The sequence below is a fragment of the Melanostigma gelatinosum genome (genome assembly GCF_949748355.1).
Source record: "Melanostigma gelatinosum genome assembly, chromosome: 19".
NCBI lineage: Eukaryota > Metazoa > Chordata > Actinopteri > Perciformes > Zoarcidae > Melanostigma > Melanostigma gelatinosum.
The window spans coordinates 15,614,423-15,641,144 of NC_136652.1; the positions used below are offsets into that span (position 1 = coordinate 15,614,423).

Sequence of the window (26,722 nt, forward strand, 5' to 3'; positions counted from 1 at the left end):
TCTATAATAACACGGCCGTGAATGATTTACTGAGAAGCAGCTGTGTCTTAAGACATTTTACTTGTAAAATGTAGTTTTGGTGATAAACCCAGTTGTTGGAAGGAGATGTTTTCACATCAATATAAAATAGATATTAGAGATTATTTATGACCTGTTTAACTTCCTAACATTAGCTCTAACAAGTAGCTTATACTGTAATACAATATATATAATAAATATAATTTCAATTATTTTTCATTCAAATATAATTATATCAGATGGAATATATACAGTGTAACATACCATTTTAATACAACTTTATGAATTCGATCATAAAATCTTTATCGTAAAACCCTAACCCTAACCCAATCATTATTAAAATGAGATAACCTTGAACGTTAGTATTGTGAATTCTGAGTTTATTGCTTGTGTGTCTGCATTTGGGTCTAACAGTCCGTGACATAATGCATGCCATGACTGTTCTTATGGCCTTTTTGTTGGTACAGCAGTTTTTAAATACAGTTCAAACTCTTTGTAAAAAACAAAAAAGAGGTGTTTGGCTTGGAAACTTACACTTATGTATATAGAATTTGGCAAGAATAATCAGCTCATGCACACCGTGAATCAATTTACGACTCAAATTATGGAGTTTACCTTTGGGCCACCAGATGGCACCAAATTATAGTACATGGAGTAATAACTGACGCCAATCAGATGGTAAAATGTGACCCTCGCCACGGTAAATACATGGCCTGCTGTCTTTTGTACCGTGGTGATGTGGTGCCCAAAGATGTTAATTCTGCCACTGCCACCATTAAGACCAAGCGCACCATCCAGTTTGTGGACTGGTGCTCCACTGGTTTCAAGGTTGGCATCAACTACCAGCCGCCCACTGTGGTTCCTGGTGGAGACCAAGCCATGGTCCAGAGGGCCGTGTGCACTGCAGAGGCCTGGGCTCGGCTTGATCACAAGTTTGATCTGATGTATGCAAAGCGTGCTTTTGTTCACTGGTATGGAGGTGAGGGTACGGAGGAGGGAGGGTTCCATGAACACAGTACTCAGCGTTAACATTTGACTTATTACTCATTTTACTTGAAATAAGTGTTGTGATTTTGTACTTTAAAAACGAAAGTTTGTTTTTACAATCTTTGGGTTGATTATAGTCATGATTACATTTGATTATCAATAGACAAGAATAGTACATTTGTTATAGAAAAAGATGATCTGCTCTACAGCCAAACAAATCTATTTTATTATCAGTGGTGTATAAAGTACCCAAAAGCCATACTTGAGAGCAAAAGTAAAGATACCTTACTGGAAAACTACTCCAGTAAAAGTAAAAAGTCACCTATTAGAATACTACTTGAGTAAAAGTCTTAAAGTATCTGATATTTATTGTACTTAAGTATTGAAAGTAAAAGTACAAGTAAATGCTGTTAATAAAAAAGCAAAGGGTCAGAATTTTGAGAATTATGATGTTTATTCTTTTAAGTGCTGTGGCCACCATGACCAAGGACATGAGCTGTGTTGACAATAATTGGGTTGGCTGTGATCCATTCAGGAGCAACAATGTTCAACATAATATATTGTACATAAGTATACTTTTGCATCTACTATGAACTTATCATCATAATTCTCCGAAAAGCGATATGACACTGTGAAGGAGTTGTAACAGTGCGTTTATAAGTATGCTCATTCCGACTAGAGGATGTAGAGGGCAAATGCATAATATTATGTTCAGCAAAAAATATCCACTTGATGCATCAGGTCAGTGTTTAGAGAAAGGACACCTGCAAAGGTTTTGCTCAAGCTGAATCTGCAATTGGGCGACTGCTACCATCATAACTCCATCTGTCACGTCACAAATAAATCAACATTGGCTTTTCACACACGGCACAAACTGCGGCCTCCTGGAGGAAACACCAGTGTTAGTTTGACCCGTCCACCTCTCCTCATCCCACCCGTCCTGTGTGGAATGCTACTCATGTCGTCGCGCGCTAGCTTATAGCATCCTGGGCATCACTGGGAATCAAAACACCGCGGCTTTGAGAGCACTTTTTGCAATTGTGCATTAACGTGATTAACCAATGATTTAACTCGCAAGCTAGGACCACTGATTCATCAAACCTGCTTGCTTGCAGTCTGTGTTCCACCACAGTCCCCGACGCTGCTCTCATGATTCATTTTGTTTCTAAAGATAGATTTGATTTTGTAGCGAGTAACGAAGGTTTCAGGGGAAATGTATCGGAGTAAAAGTATCAGTTTTCTTTGCAAAATGTAGTGAAGTAAAAGTCAACAGAAATATAAGTAGTAAAGTAAAGTACAGATATCCAAAAAAACGACTTAAGTACAGCAACGAAGTATTTCTACTTCGTTACTATACACCACTGTTTATTATCATATAACACAAAGAAAAACTGAAAGTCTGCTCAAATGACAAGGCAATAAACTGACAAAGACAAACCATCACCAATCAAATATTTACAATTGGAAATCATTCAAAGTGATCTTTTGTCACGTGTCTTTTAAATGCAACTGGTTATTTCTAAAGGTTCGCGAGAAGAGCGTCGCTAAACATCCTACACTACAATATCCATGAAGCACTGGGAACAAAAGGATTACGCATGCGCATTGCCTGCTTGAGTACAAACGATGACATCACGAGCAGCTCGGACCAACCAGTCTTGCTGAATTATCTCCGTGTCTGGACTCTTGTGTGTGTTTTTTTTCTCCTGCGGCTTCACTTTTCTGCTAACCTGATGAACTTGTGGACACGGTTGACGAGAAAGATGTTCAACGCGACGAGGTAAGGACGACGTCGGTAGGACAAAAATCCCCACGGCGGAAACAATAGCCGAGTTAATACCGTTGTTGTTGGTGGTGGTGGTGACCTCCGTACCGGTGCAGCCAGTCCACACGACAGCCATCGTTAACGTGGGCTGTGGCGAGTTTACGGAAGTATACCCGGGTCTAACTTAGACTAGAGTCACCAGAGAGGAGTCGGGTGACATTTGCATCGCTTTTGCAAACTGTTTGGGTTTTGTCTGCACTTCCAGCCGCTTCCACTCCAGCTAAAAAAAAAGAAAAAACCCCGAAATGAAGCTTTCCAGAAACTACTATATCCACACTGTGGTGCAGGGACCTCCAGGGTCCTTCAGAGGATCCTCCTGGTCCCCCACCAAAGAGAGGGACAGTTGAAGTCGTTCACTTGTGGATCCCTGTGATCATTAACACCTCATATATTTATCTAACTTAAGGAGATCATATCTTTTTTTAAATCTTTTCTTACTTCTTAATACTGAGATATTAGCTGCACAATGACTGGAGGTGTGCAGCACAGTGTTGTTGGCGTATATGAATGGATGGGAGGTTAATGGGGTTAATGTTGGCAAGACAGGCAATGAATAAAGCTGAGAATAATAACTAAATAGTAACTATTACTAGTAACTTTCTTTATGATACCAAGATGTTGGGCATTTTACAGTTGTACAATGGACTTAATAGTGGTTTCGAGGGGATAAACTATGCAACTTTGGTATTATAAAATGCATACGGCAATATTGACATGACTGCTATAAGATAACATTGTAATATATGTGCCAGGGCAGCTTTATCAGTGAGTCTGTAATCTGCATGTCCACAAAGGCTTGATAAATTGCCTTTTAACGTTTTGTTTGCGTGGATTATGTTTTTGAGCTATATGAATCGTGTTTATATTGAAATTCCAAGGTTGGTCATCTCTTGATATGTACTATTGTCACCCGCAATCATAAATTCAGTTCCCATACAGTTGCTTGGCCCTCATAAAGGCACATTACCCTGGATGAAAGGACCGGCCTCTGGGGGGGGGGGGGGGGGGGGTTCAGACATACGATACTTCACCTGTTCCGAGTTAATATTCACTTTTATCGCTCTGCTGAGAAGCCGAATGACTCAACTCGGGAAAGCCACAAAGTTTCAGGTCAGTCACAAAACCACAACACGGAGATTATCAGAGCGCAGTCATTCTAGTTTATTCTCAATCAGACGCTTATCAGAAAAGTCTTGCATTCCCAAGAACTAAAAGGCTCTAAATCATCATCGGGGGGAGGGCATGTACGTGCTTGTAATGGGCCGCTGCCTTGTGAGAGGGCTTCCCGCTGCGGTGTGATCCGCAGACGTGTTTTCACTGTAAACATGGGAGAAACCTTACGTGATGTACCGTGCTATTATTTTGTCCACATATACCACTGTGTAAAGGCTCAGACGGGGAGTTGGCTGTCCCTGACATTTTTTGATGGCACGTCTTGTAGACTGATGATTAGGCTTTGCTGGAACTGCATCACAGATATTGATGCTGGTATTAGTTGACGTTGGCATGCTAAACCAGTCATCTTTTAACAAACGCGAGCACATTAAATGACAGATTGCACGGGTTGCTTCCGCTACACCGGCACAGCCTTCGGCTACAGCAACTCGCACCGACCCTGTTGCTTTGGCACCGGTTGTTTTGTTGATGTTTCAGGTCACCGCTCTGTTGTCACAGACAGCGACAGTCACTGTGCTGCTGACGGAAACAAGAGTTTGATAAAAACTCAAATCTGTCCTTGGGGGGGAGGGGACACACTGCAGTCTTGTAAATCTCTGTTGGCGGAGAAACGGAGCTCACGGTCGGTCAATTGCATCTGTTGTGACGTGAGCTGCTCTGAACTGACAGCAGGCTGAGCTTTAATTGTGTTTAAGAAAGACTTTTCAAACCCTCTTGTCCACCATTTTTCCACCATCCATCCGCTGACGTCAGAATATATCAGGGAAAGAGTAAAAGACAGCACCACAGGGGGGGAAGGAGGTATAGACGAATTATTCTTTCAACGGCGGATGTCATTAAGGCGTGACTGTAAAGCAGCTGAGCCCCTAAGACCACCATATGTCAGCATGGTTTCTGTATGGCGATGATGCGTTGAGCCTCAGAGGGAATACTGAAAAGGTACTTACTTATTTAAGATGTCAGTTGTTATGTCAGCATTCTTTTTAGTGTCCTGATGATGTTTCTGTAAACCACGCGCCGTGGAAACCATTTTTTGTGTACTTTGTGTGGCAATGTTAGTAAACAAAGCATGATTTTTATTTTGCCATGAATGTAAAATAAAGATGATGTACGTTATTTCTCAGGTATTTAAGTGCCAAAAACATTCATCTCTGGATGTTTTTGTCCACAGTTCCTCAAAAGCTCCTGCAGAAATGTCCCTATATCTAGATATATATTGACTGCAGCAGAGGATTTCATTGCCACATTAGGGCTCCATCTGACAATTAATCTGCTGATTAATGGTCTCCATCAATTGTTTGGTTTTCAGACTATCTTGTCTGTTTTGTTGTTTCGCTTTAGATCCAGAATTGTCAGTTTCAGCAGCAAATGTATCGGAACCAGAAGCCATTTCCCCGGCAGACTAGTCCAGTGATGTTTACCTCGATGAAGAGATCTCAAACTGTTTTGGGGGAACAGTTCCTCCGGGTCGGTGTTGTGTCAGAGCTTCATGTCCTCAGATCTCTCTCTCTCTCTCTCTCTCTCTCTCTCTCTCCCGCCACAACAATAGGCCCGTACGACTGTTTGAATGTGCCATTCTTTGTGCAGTGTGCTTCACTTGGACTAGACAATAGCTTCATTTAGCATCCCTTCTCTATCAAGGCCCTGCTCTGTCACCATGCCACACCCTGCCCCCGCCCCCCCCCCCCCCCCCAGCCTGGCCTTGCTTTGGGGACAGCTGGGAGCTTCGACAGACGGTTTTCTTTTTGGGGGGGGGGCGACACCCAAGACCCAACCTCACATTTTGAGGATTGCTGCTTTGTGGACCACCTCTCAGCCTTGCTGTTTTATAAAAAGTTGACTGAGTGTTTAAAAACCAGAGAGTCTGGGGTTTCCTTCAGTGTTTTAAATTCATTTTAATACACTTAAAAAAAAAAGTAAAACATCAACCTTTCGCGGGAAAGAACAGAGATGCTGTTTCACAAAGGGAAAGTCATTTTCTTCTACTTTCCCTTTTTAGTAAAAACACAAAATGAAGGGTTTGATAATAATAATAATAGATAAGTGTAGATATACCAGCACTGCTTGTCCCCTCTCCAGACCGATGACTCCTGGCCTCTGGGATTGCTCAGAGGTTAAAGGGCAGCGCCCCCTTCTTTCCAGCTCAGCCACTCAATGGTGGCAGGTTTTTAATTAACGGGCCTTGAGGTTGACTGCTTTCAGACCCTTTTGGTGAGTAATTGATCCTTCAGGGCAAGTCATTCTCTATTTGCCACATTTTTTATTAGCGATTAAAAAAAAAAAAATGAACAGAAGAAGCATTGCAGCTTTTAGATGACGTTTAACTCGGCCTTTGACAATAACTGGCTGCAGATGTTAATCAACAGGTTGTGATGAATGTATAGAATCTAAAGAGTTTGGTGTGAATCCTAACCTCCGTCCACTGAACTACAGCTGTGTGATTATTAGGTGTGTTTTCACAGTCCAGCCCCATCACTGTTGTTTCAGTACAGACTCATCTTCACCAGGCAGGCTCCCTCCAGAGAAGCAAGCCTTGATCTGCAGACGTTCACTTCTATTACGAGAACTGGGTGACCTACGAAAATATATTTTGGGCCAATCTGAACTTGTTGCAGTTGTGCCCTCGAGAGCACAGTACAAGCTGTGCTACTTCTGGTGCCTGCAGAGATACTTTCTGTTTAAAGAGGTTTTAAAGCATATGATCATATCTCTAATGATAGTACCTGACCGTTCTCGCTGTGATAGCAGGAAAACCTGAAAGCTTTCTTTATTTTCACTTGTTTTATTCTGCAGACAGTACAACAGTTTATCTGTTTAATGAAAAAGGGTTTCCTTTAGGAAATACATAAGAGCGGAATACAGAATAAGTGAGATCTCCTTTAAATACACTTCAATAGACGACAGCGCAACTAACGGTTTTGAGCACACTGAGCTGTAATCTTCCCCCAAAGCTAAAAAGATGAAGTTATAAATGGCGTATTCACTCAAATAAAAATCTTGGTTTAATTCCTGGTTGAGTGCCTGTTATTTGGACTGACATAATTGTCTCAGGCTGTCCAGTACGTCACATGACAGAGGCTCTACTTGCTTTGGTTTTGTTCCTCGCTGAGGTCTTTTAATGGCGTAATGTTTTTCAGCTCCTGTGGTTTTTTTTTTTTTTTAATTAATAGCCTGGCTTTGCGTTTTCCTGCTCAAGACTGCGTTGGGTTGTAGCTGACAAAGTTAGAAAGTGACTGTTCTCTTGCCAGAGTGAGAGAATTACGGCAAGACCTCAGTCATTATCACGACAATGAGCATCCACATTAATCACTTGTGTGTCATAGCCGCAAGATGTGGAAAGAGTGTAGCCATGCTGCGGTTCAAACAAAGGGAGCATGTGTGTCTTGTACGTGTGTGGGGGAGTCTCATAAGAGAGATGTTGGTTTGGGAGGATGGGGGGGGCAAGTGGGATTCATGTTTCAATCCTTGCTCACCTCCATCAGCCTTTTGTCTAGAACACATTATCAATGTTAATTCCCCAAAGCAGAGTTCAATGAGTTTACAGTCATGGCGGTGTCTCTTGAGCTCTCTGTGTTTTTGTTGTTTTTTGTTTTGCGGGAGACGTTCCAGCTCGTCGGACGCCAGCATTTTGTCTGACAGCAAAACAAAGCAAAATATGCGACGCATCCTCTTTGAGTCAGATGCCACCGTGTTTCCCTCTCCGAAAACAAACCAAAGCTTGTCCAACACGCCTTGAAAAAGAGCCTTGAAACAGCAGACGTATATCAGATTCAGCAGCAGCTTGTGCCAGAGCATGGCATGCTTTATCCTGCTCTGGTAATGCCGCCCCACCCTCCGTAAAGCACGCTCAAGTTCTGACAAGTTATCGAGCAAAGAGCGAAGCCAGAGAAATATGTTTAGGTCGTATCGTTTACCTTTTATTCATGCGTTGGATACAACTTCATGAATTCAAGAACAAAGGATGAAGTTTGCAGTTTTTTTGTGACTTCTTACGAATAACTTTCATGAAAGCAACGCATCCTCCCAGTCCGGTTCTAAGCTGCCGCCTCTGTCGTTCTTTACACATCGACGGGTAGGAAACATTTTCTTCGCCACCTTCTTCCCCCCAGGACCAGGAGGTGTTCTGGGTTTCTTTGGGCAGCGCTTTAGGCGACGAGGTTCCCACAGTATAACATATCTGTGTGATAACATGACTGTAGAAAAGCCGTCAAAACAGCCACGCAGTCGGACAAAACCAGCTGCGTCAACAGCGAACTGTTCTACGAGAGCGATTGTATTACAGCTTTTAGTGGCAACCATTGTCCATATTTCGTTCTTCTCTCGCCGTTATGTCACTTGTTGTACTTTTCCCAGTGTTATGGGATCCATTAGAACAACTGGCTCATCTGTCACCTGTCATTTGGGGGTTGTTTTACATTTTGATCCATCAGTCTGCTTTTGGGAGGATTCGAGTGATATCAGCAGCGTGCTGTAACCCCGAGCACCGTGTTGTTTGAGAGGCTGGCAGGCCGGTCCCGTTAAACAGCAGGTGTCCTTGTTAACATTCCCAAAACATCCTTTTTTTTCTGCCATTTGTGTGTTGGTTTAATTTTTCACTGCACCGCCTGAGCTGCCTTTGGTTTCGGGTTCCCGGCAGATTTAACCGAGCTTTAATATTTACTTTTGGCTCGTCTGTGCCTCTGCTTGTTTTTCTCTCTCTGCTGAGATTATCACACACTGAGATAAGCAGCTTTTAGCTCGGCCATGGCGGTCGTGCAAGATGGCCGCTGCACTGTATTCCGGCTTGCTTTCATACTTTGCCTCTGTGTCAGTCGGTCAGTCAGACGCGAGCCGGTCGCAGCCCTCGGGCCTTTTCACATGGATTTAGTGTGGCGAGCTAATTCTCAGAGCATCCGTGTGGGACATTAGCTAACAGCCATGCAATGTTTTGAAGCTGTCTTCACCCTCAGCGCAGACTGGATACTGATTGGCTTATGTCGGATTACTCTCATTTGATTTGTTTGTTTGTATGTTTCCTCGACTGTAATACTGCGTTGTGCTGTTCTGCTATATTGTCCTCTTTCTTATCTCTCCACTGAAATCGTTAACTGCTGATTCCTCAGCGCGGTGAGCTTGGCCTACATGTGGAGGGATCAACAAGTTAAGCCACAGCCTTCGAACCCTCGCATTCTGTCGATCCGTTTCAAGCACGTTCACTGCAGCTGCAGCCGCGCTCACTTCGCAATATGTTCGCAGCACTTCCTCCCGCTACCACCGAGAAAATACGTTCTCCTCGCATCCTCAGCTTCTCCGGGTTGTGAATTAAGAAGTTGATTTGAGTGATGAGTAATTATTTGCAGATATTGACTGCAATGTGAAGGGTCTGTGCGGGTAGATTTGCCATTTGGTGGCGAGTCAAAAAGTAAATATAAGACACTGATTACAGGAAATAGATCCTCACTCGTTGTGATTATGCCTTCTGGGACGGACCTTTCTATTCCAGGGGGTAATTACAAGCTTTCCAGAGGGTGGGCAGAGACCAGTGGGACCTTTTCTTTTTTCAATCCTGGCATTTCATTTGTGAGTGTTCGGGTCTCCTGCAAAGGGAAGGGCTGCATCGGTGGAATTTATGGATATAGCCCCACCCTAAATGAAACATATGTACGGTGTAGCCCTGTTCCCCTCCACCACATGAGACGAGCCATAATACAGCGTTACCCCTTCACACATTCCTCGGCTGCCGTTTAATTTTATTTCAAGGTCTGTCAGTCATGATTCTGCTGAGAGTATACTTATCATTAGCATGTAGCAAAACCTTTCCTTTCCATTATTTATTATTTCGATTCACAATTCACCAATGTCCTTTTCTTTCCTAATAGTACCAGCGAAACTTTGGTCAACAGGCGCTGTAATCAGCGGCGGAACTTCTCAGGGTCTTCTACAATCTGCAGCCAATCAGATTCTCATGTTTACTTGTCGCACCGTTGATGCGTTACGAACTGATTTCCAAGCTTCAGCAGCTGAAAACTGTTGAAAACCAGGAAGAATAGGGTAAAGTTGAGTTTTATCTGCCCGTACAAGCTTAATAATTAACAGGAAAGAATGCTGTAAAGAGAGAGAAGGTTCACACTAACACATTGTTTTTTGGGGGGGGGCTGGAGTCTCTGTTTGAGGAGAGCTTCTTCTTTTAGAAGTGAAGATGCAACAGCCTCATCATAGCGCTAGAAGGGAAAGGTTGTCATGTGTTGAATCACTGAAGCATGATGGATCCTGCTGTAAATGTAGTATAGTAGTAGTGGTGTTAAATGGAAAACATGTGCATGTACATCAAGTCCTGGCTTTTATTGACACGGATGAAACGTCCCACCAGAACAGAAGCCCTCTATGAGAACGGGACCTGTCTGTTATTCCAGCTGCAGGACATTCTTTACAGAGGCAGCTACCCAGGACCGTTACAGCCTCCACTGTTATCCACTCATGACCGCACCGGCTCGGCTCGCCACTTATGTCCGCAACACCAGACCTGCAGAGATAAAACGGTTTCACACGGGTTCCAGTTTCTTTGGATCAAGCTGCAGTGCAGTCTCAGTCGTGGCCATTGGAAATCAAAGCAGAAAGTTGCAATGCTGTCGGAGGTTGTATTATAGCAGCTAGCGTGACGTGGGACTTGGAAAGGGTCCAGAAATCGCAACGTTGCGGGCAACTTTACACGTTGGCAGCTGTTTGAAAACTTTGAAGTTTAAATAAAACCAAAAATGATGTAAAATGACCGTAATGCTCCTTAATCCTGAATGGAAAGTGGTTGGTTTGTGCTGTTTTATGGGGAAAGGATAAAGCAAGGCATCATTTCTAATACGGAGGGTTTCTGACTCACAGCTGTTCGGGAAAAAGTCAGAATTTAGCTTTTAGGCTTTTGGCAGAGAAGTCCATACTTAATCCACACTTAGAAGTTTTTTAGAACTTTTTTATAACTAGAACTGTTTTTGCATTTGATCTGCTATGGCTTCACTCACCCCTCCATCCGACTGTGTCAGCTGCGCCCGCCTGGTGGATAAAATCACAGAGTTGGAGGGAAGAATATCCACGCTCTACAGGATCCAGTATGCTGAGAGCCTCATGGACACCATCATTTTCGGTCCATCACAGACTGACACAGCCAGCGACCGCGTGCATGAGTCCATCGCTTCCAGTCCTGCTGCCGCGGCACCTCCTCCGGTCGCAGCTCCTGAGGCCTCCTGGCTACGGCTCGGAGCTAAGCCCAAAGCCCTGGTCAGCTCTACTCCATCACATCACGAGCCCTGTTCCCTGGTCTGTGCTCGCGGCAGCCGGAGAGGGAGACGCTCATCTCCTACACCCCATGGCTTCGATGTCCAGCTGAAGAATGGATTTGACGCCCTTGCCCTGCACGAGTTCCCTCCTCTGACTACGGACTCCCAGCTTCCTACATCATCCCAGCTGCCGCCTCGGGGGACCCACAGCCCCGGGTCCACCGACATCCCTACGCCAGTCATTCCTGAGCCCTCCTCTCGCCCCAGGACACGCCGCTCCATACCGTGCTTTACACCAGCACCGCGGCGAGCTTCGGTCGCCCGTTCTCTCAGTCCTTGCTTGTCTGCTCCGCCACCACTGGTTGAATCCTCGCCTCCATCCACGCGTATTGCACGCGCAGTGTTGCCGCCTCGTCCCCTCTTCGCCCCGACGACGCTGATAGTCGGGGACTCAATCATCAGGAACACCCGTTTCTTCAACGCGGAGACACACTGCTTCCCCGGAGCAACGGCTCCAGACATCCTGCTGACACTGCCTGGCCTGATGCGCGCCCTCCCGTCTTCCATTCGGCGAATTATCGTTCATGTGGGAATCAACGATACAGCCCTCCACCAGTCCGAGTTGACCAAGATGGATTTTACAAATCTTTTAAGCTTTTTAAACAGCTGTGGACTGTCTGTTTTTATCAGTGGTCCAAGTCCAACACTCGGCCGTGGATCACAGCGGTTCAGCAGAGTCCTCAGCCTCCACACCTGGCTCCAGGCCGCCTGCAGGATCAACAACGTGAGCTTCATTGACAATTTTAATCTGTTTTGGGGCCGCTCTTCCGCTTTTAAGAAGGATGGTATTCATTTTAACAAGCTGGGTAGCCGCCTGCTAGCGGCTAATTTACAGTATGCTGTTCACTCCCATTCACATGATTGACTGTTTACACCTGGATCCCCTGTCCGCTGTCACTCTTCCTCTACGATAAATCATCAGCCGCATTCATCCCCTACAAGCAACACCAGCTCCCCCTGGCGGCATGGAGGATCTCCAGCCTCTAACGTAACTTCCACTCCACGACCCATGAACATTCCCGTGAGAATCACAGACTCGCGCTCACGCCCTAGTTATGGTCGGTTTCGAGGTGCTGCACGAGTGATCCGTCCTATTGCACATACCCCCAAAGCTTCCTGTGCTGATGACGACACAGTGTCTTCCCCCATCAAAATGTGTCTGATTAATGCACGCTCTATAACAAACAAGGCTCACATTTTAAATGACTTGTTCACAAGTCATAATTTGGCTTTTTTATTTCTGACCGAGACCTGGCAACAGAATATGGAATGCATCCATTTCAATGAACTCTGCCCTGTGGACTGTTCTTATGTTGGGACACCGCGTCTGACAGGCCGCGGTGGAGGCCTCGCCGTGGTCTGGAAGAATCAGTTTTCCTGCCACTTGGGGAGCACAGAATCCTATGCTACTTTTGAACTACAGCTGACTAAAGTGGGCCGGCAAAAGCCGTTTTACTGTTTTTTAATTTACCGACCTCCAGGTCCTGCAGGTCAGTTTTTATCAGAATTCACAGACTTTCTGACCTCTATTATCAAGCTAGACAAAGTGCTTCTGGTTGGTGATTTTAATCTGCATGTCAATGATACCACAGACTGTATAGCTACTGAGTTTCTCAATATTACTGAATCTTTTAATTTCACGCAACATGTTTCTGGCGCCACTCACAGGGGTGGTCACACCTTGGACCTTGTGTTTTCTCTGGGTCTTGATATTGATAATACCCGTTGTGAGGACCTATTGATCAGTGACCATAAATGTATTTTCTTTGATCTTTCTGTCAATGCTGACCCCTTGTGTCTGAAACAAACATTCCACTCACGCATTATTACTCAGAGTACAGCTGATCAGTTCTCGATGCACTTCTGCTGTGACTTTTACACAAATCTCAATGATGTTGAACACTTGATACAGTCCTTTAATGAACATTGCACCACTTTGCTGGATAAAGTGGCACCTCTTAAGGAAAGGACCAGGGCTGCCTATAACACTACTCCGTGGATGACAGAAGCTGTGTGCAGCGTGAGACAGAAGTGTCGCAGGGCAGAGCGACTCTGGAAAGCTACTGGGCTAGAAGTGCATCGTTTATATCTGAAAGACCTCAGAGTTTCTTTTAATACCACAGTAAAGGAAGCTAGAACTGCTTATTTTGCCAACCTAATCTCTTCTTCAAAGAAAAATCCCAAGATTCTGTTTGACACAATTAGAGGAATTGTTTCACCACCTGTCTCCACTGTACCATGCTATTCTGTTGACGATTGCAACAAATTCCTGATCTATTTTAATGATAAGGTAACAGGTATTAGGTCTGGCATTCGGCCTGGGATCTGTTCGGCTACTTGTAGCTCCTCGCAATCTCCTGCTGTTATGGGCTCTTTCCAGCCTATCAGCCTTCAAGACCTGATGGACTTAATTAACAATACAAAGCCATCAACTTGCCCTCTGGATATAATTCCATCCTCTCTATTTAAGAACGTTCTGTTAACTATTGGCCCTGCAGTAACATCTATTGTCAATTCCTCATTGTCTACAGGAATTGTCCCTTCCTATTTCAAACATGCCACTATCCAGCCCATATTAAAGAAACCTAACTTAGATCCAGCTTTGCCCATGAACTACAGGCCCATATCAAAACTGCCTTTCCTGTCCAAACTTTTAGAGAAAGTGGTGGCCAAACAACTTACTGCTGCACTGGAGAGGCACAACATGTATGACAAGTTCCAGTCTGGGTTTCGTAAGCAACACTCTACTGAAACCGCTCTCCTGAGGGTTTCAAATGACATTCTCATGTGTGCTGATGCAGGTGACTGCTCTGTGTTAGTTCTTCTGGATCTCAGTTCTGCATTTGACACTGTAGACCATGACATCCTGATTAAGAGGCTACGTGATTGGGTGGGCATAACTGGCATAGCGTTAGACTGGTTTACATCTTACCTCAGTGACAGAAGTTTCAATGTCTCTGTGGGTGCTTTTGTGTCTGTTACCTCTCCACTGTCTTGTGGTGTACCGCAGGGCTCGGTTCTGGGGCCTCTGTTATTTTCACTTTATCTGTTACCTTTGGGACCGATCATAAAAAGCTATAATGTGTCCTATCACTTATATGCAGACGACATCCAACTTCATCTGTCATTCAAACCCAGCGAGGCATTCACATTAACTAGGCTCCTGGACTGTGTCAATGCCATCAGAGACTGGACGGCAGAAAACTGCCTGCAACTCAACGACTCTAAGACGGAGGTCCTAGTTATTGCTCCAGAGGAGTTTGTCCCCATGATCAGGCAGATTATTAGTCCTCTCTCCTCTGCTTCCCATTGCAACCTGCGCAATCTTGGGATTTTCTTTGATCGCTCCATGTCATTTGACCCTCATGTTAAGCAGCTGTCCAGGTCATGTTTCTTCCATCTAAGAAATATCAGTAAACTGAGATCTGTATTATCAACGCCTGAATTAGAAATGATCATACACACATTTATCTCCTCTCGCATTGACTACTGCAACTCACTTTTTACATCACTCAGTGTATCTGCTCTTAACCGTCTGCAGGTCATCCAAAATGCTGCCGCCAGATTACTCACCAGGACAAACCGACGGTCTCACATCACCCCCGTACTCCGATCTCTCCACTGGCTTCCTGTAGCATCTCGGATACACTTCAAAATTCTCACCATCACTTACAGAGCACTTCACGGTCAGGCTCCGACTTATGTAGCTGATCTACTTCGCCCCTATTCACCCGCCCGCACTCTCAGGTCAAATGCTCTAGGTCTTCTGTCAGTCCCACGCACACGATTTAAGACCCGTGGTGACCGAGCCTTTGAGGCAGTGGCCCCGAGGCTCTGGAATGCTCTGCCTGCAACTCTACGCCTCGCCGATACTGTGGATACTTTTAAAAGCCAGCTAAAAACCCACCTGTTTAGGCTGGCGTTTGTGTAAAAGTAAACCCATGTCCTAGACCTGCTCTTAACATTTGTTTTACATTTTTATTTTATTTTAATTTTATTCTTTAACATTTTTTATTCACTCTGTGTATGTAATTTATTGACCGTAGGGTCACATTGTGTTTTTTATGCTTTTAAATGTCTGCTCTGTTAAGCACTTTGTGATAGTACTGTCTGTGAAAAGCGCTATATAAATAAATTCATTCATTCATTCATTAGTGTGAATCCATCGTCTCAAGGACAAAGCATTTGATACTCTGTGTTTCTGCCACATTTACCGGTACTGATTATGCTGATTGGACAACGCTGTGTTGCATGACAACAAATATAAACAACAAAAGCTCTATGACGTCTTGTTTCTGTGGAACAGGAAGTAAATGACGTATAGGTGACACTCACTCGGTCAACACCTGCACAGACACCTGAAGGGCCTGACTCAGGTAGACTTCTGTTCTCATGACAACATGTCTTTACATTAACGAGGACAAAGCAGTAATTAGTTTGGATGTTCAAGAATGACCTCAGAGTTTAATCAACACGGCTCTTAAGGTCTCAATAATACTGAAACATCTTGAAAAGTAGGGATGTCCTGACCCTGAGTCCTTTATTATTGGGTATTTAACAGCTCCAACATCAACATTTACCTAAAAGTTGATTAAATATGGTTTCTGGCACATTGAAATAACAGCTGTGGCCTTCTAAATTCCAACAAATTTTTCACGATCTACACCGATCCAAATACGGAAGAACCTGATTCAAAACAATGACATTCATAAGCTTAAGTTATTGACATGATACAGATGAAAGTTTAGCTGGAAACATGCGGCTCCTGAAACTGATGTGACACGATCAGCTAGAGAGACGACGTGGGAACTCTACAGACACTCAAAAATAAACTTTACTTTGAAAACGCACTAAATGAAGGACCTGACTGAAGTCGGTCTTATTGACGTTATGAACATTTATGTTGATGAGCATCTTCTGCAGAACATTCCCCACACACTTCCATTACTTTGGTACAGTCCAAAAAATATCACTACCCTGCAATGTAGGGGTGTTTGTGGATGCTGGAGGTTGAGAGTGAGAATCTAGCTGACATGCAGGAGTGATGCTTGTGCTGTAAATCATGTGGGAGTGTCCGGGATCGTTTGGATTCAAATCTAATTAAAGTCTAATCGTTGCAAGAGTGCTTGGATGGAATATGTGCAATGTTTCAAGTTGCTTGTGCTGAATGTGGTTTTATTTTACCCAGGAGATGTTTATGGTAGAGGATAGATCTTTCTTGATGTTTTTAGCATTTTCTTTAGTCTCTTCGTCTCCTCTCTCTCTCGCTCGCTCTCTGACAACCACGTTTACACCGCACACATTTTACACCGTAGCTTCGTTTCCCTCCTGCAGCTCTCCAAACAGGCACTCTTCAAACAAACCCCAAACAAGTTGTCCAAAGCCAGTCTGGGTGGGTGAGCTGGGGGGGGGGGGGGGTGAGCTGGGCGGCGGCCACAGTTCGGCTGCATCCTATTAGGACTGGGAGTGTTGAAAAGGGGTGTGGCCTGGAGCCAGTAACATCTGTGTCTGCCCCCACTGTGTTCTGCAGAGAAAGGCAAGAGACAAGGAGGTTAGGGAGGGCGTGGATCCGAAGGAGAAGTTCTCGCCGGCCAGCTGACTGTTTGCAAGATCCAAAACAACATCTCACGCTGTATGGCTGGTTCATCCCTTGTTTGCCCCCCTCCCTCCCCTCAGAGCCATCAGAGAAACTGAGATTTTCCTTGAACAGCCTCTGGGCTTCAAAGGTGCTTGTCAGCGACGCCTTTAAACCTGCGTGGATGACATACCTTGCGTAGGAAATGCACAGCCGTGTGTTGTGCTCTTCTGTCGACTAGCGCAGGAAGCTGGCTACCGCAGTGAGTTGAGGATAAAGAAGGGGGAATGCAACAGACAGGGTAAGACGAAGAGCTCAGTGAATCTGCCTATTCTACCCTGTAATCAAATGAGTGCATGGTGAAGGAGAAAAAAGGGAGTGCGGGAGCCGAAGCCGGCTGCTGATTGGAATGTGTGTGTGACCGGCAGATAGTCGGAGGCTATCGGTGTCTTCTCTCTGTGTGTGTGTGTGGCTAAGGGGAGTCAGGGCTGCTGGTTTGCTTTATCACTCCCCAGGATATACAGGCTGGGATCCTCTCACCAAGACGGAGGTGATTCTGTCTTATTAGGAGGTGTCTGTGCGGAAAAAAATGTTGATGGGGGAGGGGGAAGGGGAGGATGACAGGGTGCTCCGATCAAGCCCCTGGGGCCGATCTCTTGGTGAGAGAGTTGTCCCGTCTATGTGGGGAATGCCCCGTAATGACAAGGCTGGTCTGGAGATAGGGTGAGGTGGTGGTAGAAATATGCGTTTGGTGCACACAGAGGCTACAGGCTGCTGTACCTCCCACTGTGGTTTTGACAAATGAAGCCCAGTGTCAAATGAGTGTGTGCGTGTGCGTGTGTGTGTGTGTGTGTGTGAAGGGGGGCGGAGTCCAGATAATCGGGTCAATGTAAAAGAAAGTCACCTTGAGCACAGGGGGGGGGGGTCTGCTGCTCATTCACTCATTTCCTGTTGCTGCCCATCCTTCTCAGGTTCTATGAATACTCTGCATGTAAATACTGTTCAGCCTCCTGTGCTACATGAGGACGGACTCGTCTCTGCAGGGTTTCATGGTGCCGCTGGATGAAGCTAGATGTTCCTCCTGTAATCCGTAATGTTTTTATTTTTTTATTTGTGTTGTTGGTTTTTTTGTCCGCTGAATTTGAGAGACAATCCTATTTTCTCCTCCCTATAAACATCCAGAGGAGATTAAAAAAAAGGAGGGTAATGTGCGGTGGAAGGGGCTTACATTAAACACTCACTCACCCAGCATGCACCGGTCACCCTTCACTCCGGTTACCATAGCAACTGAGAGAGAGAGAGATTTTTGAAAATCTTTTAAAGGACAGACTGCAGCTCAGGGTCTCCGAGAAGAGATTATAACCTCTCCACGCCCCAGTTTTGACGATCTGAGATCTGTTTTACTGCTACTGTAGTGTTGGACTGTGCACTGCTGATGTCCATATCACAATGTTTGTTAGTCCATAGTAAAATATCTTATCGTTATGTTGGTTTTGTCCTCGTTTGTACCACTTTGAGTGGCAGAAGCTGGAAGTTGTAATCATCCTTTTCAATTGTTTATCCATTGCTTTTAACTAATAATTATCGCTTGTTATGATAATACCTTTAACTAGGGCTGGGCGATAATTAAATATGATAATTAACTTTAAATTAAATCACATCATGATGAAGTCACATATCAAGATGCACAATTTCTTTCCCTTTTTTCAGAAAATCACAACTGATAAGAATATTGCTTATTTCCCGTATTTGTTTGGATGCATGCAAACACAGTCGGTGAATAGCTGGAAGTATTTATTATTTTTCTCTTTATATGCTGTATATTGTTATCGAGACATAAAATAATTACCTTTTATTGGAATAGAAGATTATGGTCAGATTGCACAGCCCTATAGCTAATTATGTAGCTGGTTCAACGTCTCTGCTTGCTCGCTAACTCGTTTTCAGTCTCTCAATGCTACATATGTAACAGGAATAGTCTGACTGACAACACAGTAAAGACCCTTCTCTCATAATTCATTCTCATAAAAGTTAATTCTCCATTCAAAATGATGATAAACAGCATTTTCCAAACATCTGCTCATCAAGACATTACACCCAAAACATTGTGGATATGAATCCAAATTGCAAATTAATATAGCTGAAAAAAACAACGACAACCTTGTAATTTATGACCCAAACTTTAACCAGTATTAAGAAGACAGCGGTTTGTTTTTGCTCCGATTTTTCACAATAATGTAGAGGCATGCTACGCGCTGCTCGTGCTATTTTTAAACCAAGCTATTCTTTTTTTCCAGTGAGTTGGATCAAAGCCAACAAACTGGACCAAGATGACGAAGATGAAACCCTCGCGAGCATATTGTCGCCTGTTTTGAGTAGTTTCCTTCTTTGCCCCGAGCCTAACCTCCACTTGAAGGGCCAACCCGAGGAAGAATGCTAACATGTTGAGTGTGGGGGGTTGAAGAGTCTGTTCTGCAGAACGGGTTTGAAACGCTGCCTGCGGAAAGAGCAGCAGCCTGCTTTGTAATCTCTGTCCTCCCTACATTTCAGCCGCACGCTCCCCAATCCGAAACGTACATTTTCCTTTTTGCATGCTATTATTCATGCATGTGAGAGTTAAAGGGGAATACCACCAGATTACGTTTTAAGGCGTGGAACAGTTTTAGATAACACACAGTCTCATCTCACAAAAAAAAAGTGAATTTTTCTGTCTAGTTTATCTCCAATTAGATGATCTTTCATTTTGGGAGCTACAGATGTTTGTGTTCAAAACATCCAGCGTCTCTGTGAATGAGACGTACCGTTACTGTAATACACCGCTCATTAAAGTGTTTGAGTCAAAACAAACACATGGCGGGGTCTGCCAGTAAACGGACCAACTCTAGGCTTTTAGATCATTGCGGCAACCCCTTAAGGAGTAACTCTTAACACCACAAATGAGATTCAGCAGTGACTGAATCTCTCCCAGGCAACAAAACGACGTCACTGACAAACATTAGTTCATCAGCGCAGGGTTTGCACAACCCCCTCCGTTCATGAGATAATGCTGTGAGGTCAGCATGGAGAATGAACACAGTGAGTTAATCACAGCCGTTATCTCCCATTCATTTGGTCTTCATCGCATACTGACTGCGACTGACTGTCTCCGGATGAAACGTGTGAAGACCTCGGGTCTGTTTAACGAGGAAGGATGTGGAAAATAATGAGATTACCTGAATGCGATATGGTTGATAGGGGTTACAACGGATACTGCAGTGTGTTAGTAACGGAGCGCAGAATATAATGCCGCTTTACTGTGAACCATTAAATGTTATGTTGAATATTACAGCTGGCCTAAAACAGTACACAGACACATTCAATTTAGAATCATAGAAAACAGACATAAGTAGACAGCTGGTTCTACTAAGACTATAAAGTAACTTTGACTTGATGAAGAAGTTTAAGTAGGTCTCATTTAAGCTTTTTAGTTTGTTGTTTGTTAAATTCCACAGCCATTAATAATCGTGGTTTCGCAAACATGCAGTAGAAACGCTGCGGCAGTGCCTTGTTGTTCCAAATCAACACCAATGATGTATGTCGTAATAACAACTGGAAAAACGACCACACCAAAAAGAAAGCCACTGCATTTCAGCAACTGTGTCACAAATCCCCTGTCGCGCCTTCAAAGTGCTGCAAGATGGGACGGTTTTTGAACCCGCAACCATGTCGTCCATTTAGTGTGAAATGTGTCAGCCGGTGGAAGAAATGCTCTCTCTCTCTCTCTCTCTCTGTCTCTCTGTCTCTGTCTCTGTCTCTGTCTGTCTCTGTCTCTGTCTCTGTCTCTGTCTGTCTCTCTCTCTCTCTCTCTCTCTCTCTCTGTCTGCTAATCCTGTAATCTGAGCTTGCTTCAGCACCGCTCCCTCAGCCATGTGACATTAAACGCTCCAGAGGCAATGTGCCGTTGTCACATCTCGACACGTGCGGCTCTGCTACTGTAACACTGCTGCTTTTGACGGCTCTCTGATGTCTGGCTGGTTGATTGTAATCTCCTCTTAACCCGCCAGTCAGCATTTCTGTCTCGGCCCAGTTGTTTTCTGATGTGTGTCCAAGTCTGCGTGTGTTTACTCGCTGTGTTCTCGGGGGCGCCATTAAGTAATTGGCAGAACGAGCGTTATGTGTGCTATCCAGCTGTGCGAGACCATTGGAACCACTGTTCCGTTTGTACCGTAGCTAAACCGGAGAAAATTAGACAAACGTGAAGCATCACTTGCAACATGAAAATAGTTTCCAAATAGCTTCTTTTTTTTTTTTTTAGAAACAACACGGATCAGTTTACTTTCAGTTAGCGGTTATTAACGTTGGCTTGGAAGAAAAGAGATTTGAGTTTTTCTGTTTTCGTGTTCTGCAGAAATAGAGACTGTTTTTATTGCTTTTGACTGTTGTTGCTGTTGAGCATTTTGCGGTTGACTTGAGTCAACACAGTTTTGAGTTTCGCAGGTTAAGCAAACGCTCTGTGTCCAAACACTGGGTTGCTGATTGATTTTCAGCAGGGCTGAAAGGACTGCCAGCAGCCTTCCCTGTGTGACTCCCGAGTCTTTTGTTTGCAGCTGTCCAAATTGATCCAAAATAAATGAACAAAATTTCGTGCACAACACCCATGGGGAAGGGGGGGGGGGGGGGGGTTCCAAAAGTTCAGAAACCTTTTGAGTAAAGCTCACTGCAAATCCCCAAATTATGAACCGTGTCTCCAGCGGCTCCTTTTTTAATACGAGTACATTTTTAATTTGTCAGCGTGGGAGACACTGTAACGCCATGCAGTCGGATAGCATGAGACGGCAACACTACCTACAACGTCGAGCTGCCTCGCATTGACAATCCTGTGCTGAGATGATCATCAAATTGCAAGTCTGATCCGTCCCAAATCCTAAATAGGAAAAGAAGATTAAACTTTTATTTTCCCGTCATTACAGCTAAGCACGAATGAATTTTCCAGCAACCCCGTTGCCTGGTATTGGTTGTTATTACTGCTCCAATACTCACATTCTCATCCAAGGTGTCTTCCATTAGCTGCGGAGCTCAATTAGGAACGTAGGAGATTTGTTCTACTGCGTCATTAGTGCTGCCGATGATTCCGGCAGCCATAGCAGCTGTAGATATCAAAAATTAAAAGTACATCTCAGTGTGCCAGAAAGTGCTGATAGATGCCAGCTGCTGCAAAAGAAGGTATTTCACACATCTGCTTTCACTACACTACTGTCCACTGTGTTCTCTCTCCAAGGTTGGATTCCTGCTCCAGCTTTAAGTGGACCTGTTAGTATTCATAGAATATAGACACAAAGCCACCTTTTTATGACAGCAGTTATTATATGAGAGACGACTACATGACTATAAGATATGTTTTTACTTGGATTTGTTTCGGTTTAGAAACAGACTTTCTGTTTTAATGATTAGTTTAGATTGCAAGCGAACCCCAGCAGGACCAGAGAAATCAAACCCATCCTTTACACTACGTAGTTCGCCATCAACGCTCGGCAAATAACGATGATCTTGAAGTAAGCTAGTGGAGGAGAACAAGAAGAGAGCAGCAGAAGAAGAATGAAGCCAGCTGGATGGAAAACGTGTCAGACCTTCTATGAATTCTTACACTCTGTTCCTTTGCACTCGTGTTTAGTAACATGAGCGTCTCTCTGTGTTGAGCTTCAGATGCTCCTCTCTGCTTCTGCCTTTTCTCCAGCGGACATGACACTCGTGCAGGCACCATCACACTCACTTTACAAACACCGAGACTCTCTTTACAGTCTGGACCTACGCCAGGTCACCCGCTAAACCACATGGTCACAAAAAACAACAAGGCTATCCAAGGACAGAAATGTCCGACAGACAAAGAAGAGAAATGTTTGTGTGGAAATGGGTGGGTGGGTTTAATTGGGTATGAATGAAGGAGTGCAACAAGAATGCCTCGTGCTGTCTGTAAGAAGCAGCTTACAAAAGTCATGTTTCTCCAGCACAGTCCCAAGAGTTGATTTATGTCAGTATAAACATCATTATTCTTGATTATATGCAAAGTGCAGCTGTTACATGGCATTATCATCAACTTGGAGACTTCCTGGAAATAAGCATTAATTCTGCTCTCTTTTACTGTTGAGGGTCAGGTTGACTGCGTGAGTTGTGCATGCTTGTTTGGGGAGTTGAAGTAATCCGTGTTTCTTCTCTGTTGGAGCAGGTGACAGTGGAAGGTGTTGTTGTACGGGTGTTGTTCAGGCTCATGGAGCTCACCTGGCCGTGAGAGGAATGTGCTCTTGTTCTAACGGGCCTCTGGTTTTGTTGGGAACCTTGACCGTTTGACAGACGGCCTCCGGGGGCTAATTGTCGACGCACTCGAGTCTCACAGGTTAACGATTACAGCACAGACACTACGTCTTAACGGTGTCACGGTCTGCATGTTCGAACCGCGGATGTATGAAGAGAACGGGATGCAGCGTTGGAGGCGGGGGCATGTTCATTCCGAGGAAAGTTGCTTATTGGTGCGTGAAAGCAAAGAACGTTTGACGTCCCGAGTGCTACATTAAGATGACAATAGCTGGATCTTCCAGCAATCTTCCACATCCATGGAGAGAGAGCAAGAGCTTTTGGAGCGTCCGGTAACGGACCCGAAAATTGTAATTCCACGGTTTGGCCACTATTTAAAATGAGTTTTAAAGCCTGGCGCTCTTCCTAGTGGCCTGGTCCAAATCTTAAACGTTCCCCGTCTTTGTGTTCTGCCTCTTTGTACCCTCCCCCCACATGGCACATCCGCAGGTTCCTGTATCTGGATGGGGACCAGCGCTGTCCCACTCTGGCTCACGTGTTTATACAAAGTTTATAGCTCGCTTTAGCGCATGGAAAAGATGGGCAGTTTTGTGGACTAATATGGTCAAAGGGGGCTTTGGATTTCTTCTTCCCTTCATGCTAGAATAGGTGGTGAGCGTGAAGCCAAGCAGCTGCTGCTGAGGCCTCTGGTAGTCTATTTGGAAAAGTCAAGGATGTGTCAAAATAAATACACGGTGTGTTCGTAAAGGTGAGCCGCTGTGTACTTTATCTTATGTGTGGCCATTTGTCTGTGTAGTACGATATAAGCTCTGCATATATACAGGTATTTCTGAGAGAGGATGTTCTAGGGATGGAAAGTTGGCTTTTGTTAGGTTTTTTTTGACAGTTTGCCAGTTATTACGAGTTTGTTGGCCACAAAGAAACACAAGTGGTGATTTGGACGAATGTCTTGTGTGTCTGATTAAGTGGCCATTGCAATAAATCATTATCAACACAGTTTACCTTGGAACAAAACATTACATTGTGAAATAGTATCTTTATCTTTGGGCTTTTAAGAGTTTTGATTATATTCCTTTGTGGGATTTGCTTGTTTTGCTTTTGTTGTCATCAGCATATTAAAGGAGACGTATATAAAACAAAGATTAAAACACATTTCAGGACAGATTAAATCTAGATCTTCTGGTGGGTGGAAACAGTCTCAGCGGCTGTTCCATATTTGAAAAGTACAGCTGCTGGATAGCAGATGAACCCAAAAAGTGACTAAAATGAGACAGTGATCGCATCAGCCTTTATTTAGGAAGACCACAAAATGGATTTTTTTTTTTTTTTAGTGGCTCTACTTACAGAAAGTTGCCACAGGAAATGTCCTCACTTTTCCTTTTGGAAGACAGAACTTTAGCTTTCTCCGTCGCCCCATTCCAACGAGCACAGTGACGCGCAATCTTCGATTACAGTGAGGTACGTGACAAGACGGGGTTAAATTTGCACTGAACACACAAAGAAAGGTCAAGTGAACTTGGTAATAATGGTTAGCGGGCTGCCGGTCACCAAGAAAATAAATCCCTGCAGGTCAGCTCAGCCTCTGTGATTATGATACTTGGCATCACACCGACCGGCACAGCGGGGAGGGAGACCGGAGAGCTGTTTTTGTGACATGCTGACGACGGTATCTTGAGAGATCTTGTGCACTTTATTCCATTATTCCTGCTTAGAGTTGAGCCAGCAGGTCTGAGAGCTCGCACCGCAGCTGTCTCCTCTCTTACTCCGTGCGTTTGTACGAATTAGGAGTTTGTTACAAATCAAACTTGTTTATGTTGTCAGAAGTGAGGTTCGAGGTCTGTCTTGTCTCAAAATTCATTTTTTTTTTAGCAACAGAGTAAACTGTCACTCGTAGTGTTTGAATAGCCGTAACCACAGAACCAACTGCTCCACATACAGGTCATCTGATCCCAGGTCAGAATACTGTCTAATGAAAAGACATAAGGACTGTAACATTAAAGAAGACTAACAGTCAACAGCCGCGCTGGAGTGTTGCCATTTTAATCAGAGGACAACCAAAGTTATTAGGATATATCCTCTGGGGAACATGAACTTCTGCACAAAGTTACATGGCAATCCATTGAGTTCTTAAGATATTTCAGACTGGACTAAAGTGGTGGAACGGCCGACACACCGACGTTGCCATCCCTACATTCCTGCGGCTAGCGTGGCTAAAACCAACCCAAAAATACCCTGAACATGGTCTGTCTGTAATGTGCTCAACCCTCCTCATCAATGCTGTTCATTTGTGACAGCTGATCTCGATTCTATTTCATCCGTGATCGAGAGGGAGGGCAGATGGGACAGTAGTCCAACAGGATTGCACACATTTCCTACTGGTGAAAATGCAGCTGCCGGAGACCAAACCATGTGTGTAATCACACGAAGTCAGCAGAGCCAGGAAGGGAAAGTCTGGCGTTGATGGTTATCGGGATGATTGAGGCTCCTCATCTTGTAAATCTCCCATGCAGTCCGACTTACACACCGTACCGTCTCATGGTTTAAAAGAGGGCCTGTGCTTTTTGCTCTTAACCCACAATGACCAAGCCGGTCTTCAAAACCACGAAAAGGCTTCACACACCTCTTTACCCTGGTCATTGTAAACACACCCCTCTAATCGTTCCTCGCTCGGTCTTTAGAGGAAAGCCGATGCTGAATAGGAAGGAAGGGGAGATGAAAAGGCCTGAATAAACTAATCCTGGCAAATTACGGTCTCCAATTCAAATATTGCACTCCTCCGGGGCCCTTTTGTGTAAAAGATATAATGAAATCTTTCAGTGCTGGCCTTCACTGATACGATGCATTGTAGTTTTCCTACAAAAGCTATGACACTTCACCATTACCTGGGGCAGAGGGTTAGGTTGTAACTGTGGAAAACTCCGCCTGCTAGTCGGGAACTAGTCAGTCTACTAATGTCCTTAAAGTGTTACAGAGTGGCTTCGGATTTCATTCAAGATAAAGTATTAATCTTTGTATTTAGTACGATTGTTCCTCTGTCTCTGAGGGAACTCTACTTCTGTTCAGATGTTTGTGAATGCCGGTTTAAAAAGCACAAGCTTAAGTGTCCCTTCTCCGTGTCCACAGTACTCTCTGACGGAGGCCACACTCTGAGGTGGAGGAGGCTGTAAAGAGGCCCCCGAAGGAGCCTCCCACCCTCCCTACCCAACCAGCCGGACGCATCGGACAGCCATGGCTCCGCGGAAACGTGCCGGCGGCGGCCGTGGCGGCCTGTCTTTCATCTTCTGCTGTTTCAACAGCAGCGATCACCCGGAGATCACCTACAGGCTCAGGGAGGACTTTGCCCTGCAGGTCATGGAGCCGGCACTGCCGATGCCCGGATATGATGAGCTGGATGGCATGTTCTCCGAGCTGGTGGTAAGACTTCATGCTGCTGTTTCTGACCAGATTCATTGTAAGACTTCAAAAGAAACAACTCATGTTTTTATTTAACGGATAAGGCTGGCGTGAGTCTATATTTTTCTTAATGTCAGCAAATCCCTTTTGCCT

At 44.5% G+C, this 26,722-nt stretch overlaps 2 protein-coding genes across 6 annotated transcripts in view; both read left to right on the plus strand.

Moving 5' to 3' along the window:
- Nucleotides 1-726: 726 nt before the first annotated feature.
- On the plus strand, nucleotides 727-1,047 carry LOC306793544 (tubulin alpha chain-like; the record flags this gene model as incomplete). Its single annotated transcript, XM_079291187.1, has 1 exon — nucleotides 727-1,047. One exon carries the CDS (start codon nucleotides 727-729, stop codon nucleotides 1,045-1,047), a length of 321 nt encoding a protein of 106 aa, XP_079147313.1.
- A 1,623-nt stretch (nucleotides 1,048-2,670) lies between these two features.
- The window catches only part of LOC306793270 (disheveled-associated activator of morphogenesis 1-like), a 42,563-nt gene continuing 18,511 nt past the window's right edge, over nucleotides 2,671-26,722 (plus strand). For 2 of the 5 annotated variants that reach the window (XM_079290807.1, XM_079290811.1), the window contains exons 1-2: nucleotides 2,671-2,785; nucleotides 26,300-26,590. In XM_079290807.1, coding sequence (XP_079146933.1) covers nucleotides 26,405-26,590 — 186 coding nt within the window. In that variant the 5' untranslated portion in view covers nucleotides 2,671-2,785; nucleotides 26,300-26,404. Of the gene's footprint in view, nucleotides 2,786-8,003; nucleotides 8,079-16,912; nucleotides 17,190-17,867; nucleotides 17,979-26,299; nucleotides 26,591-26,722 lie in introns of those variants that run through there. The other 3 variants (XM_079290809.1, XM_079290808.1, XM_079290810.1) reach the window with 3 other exon arrangements.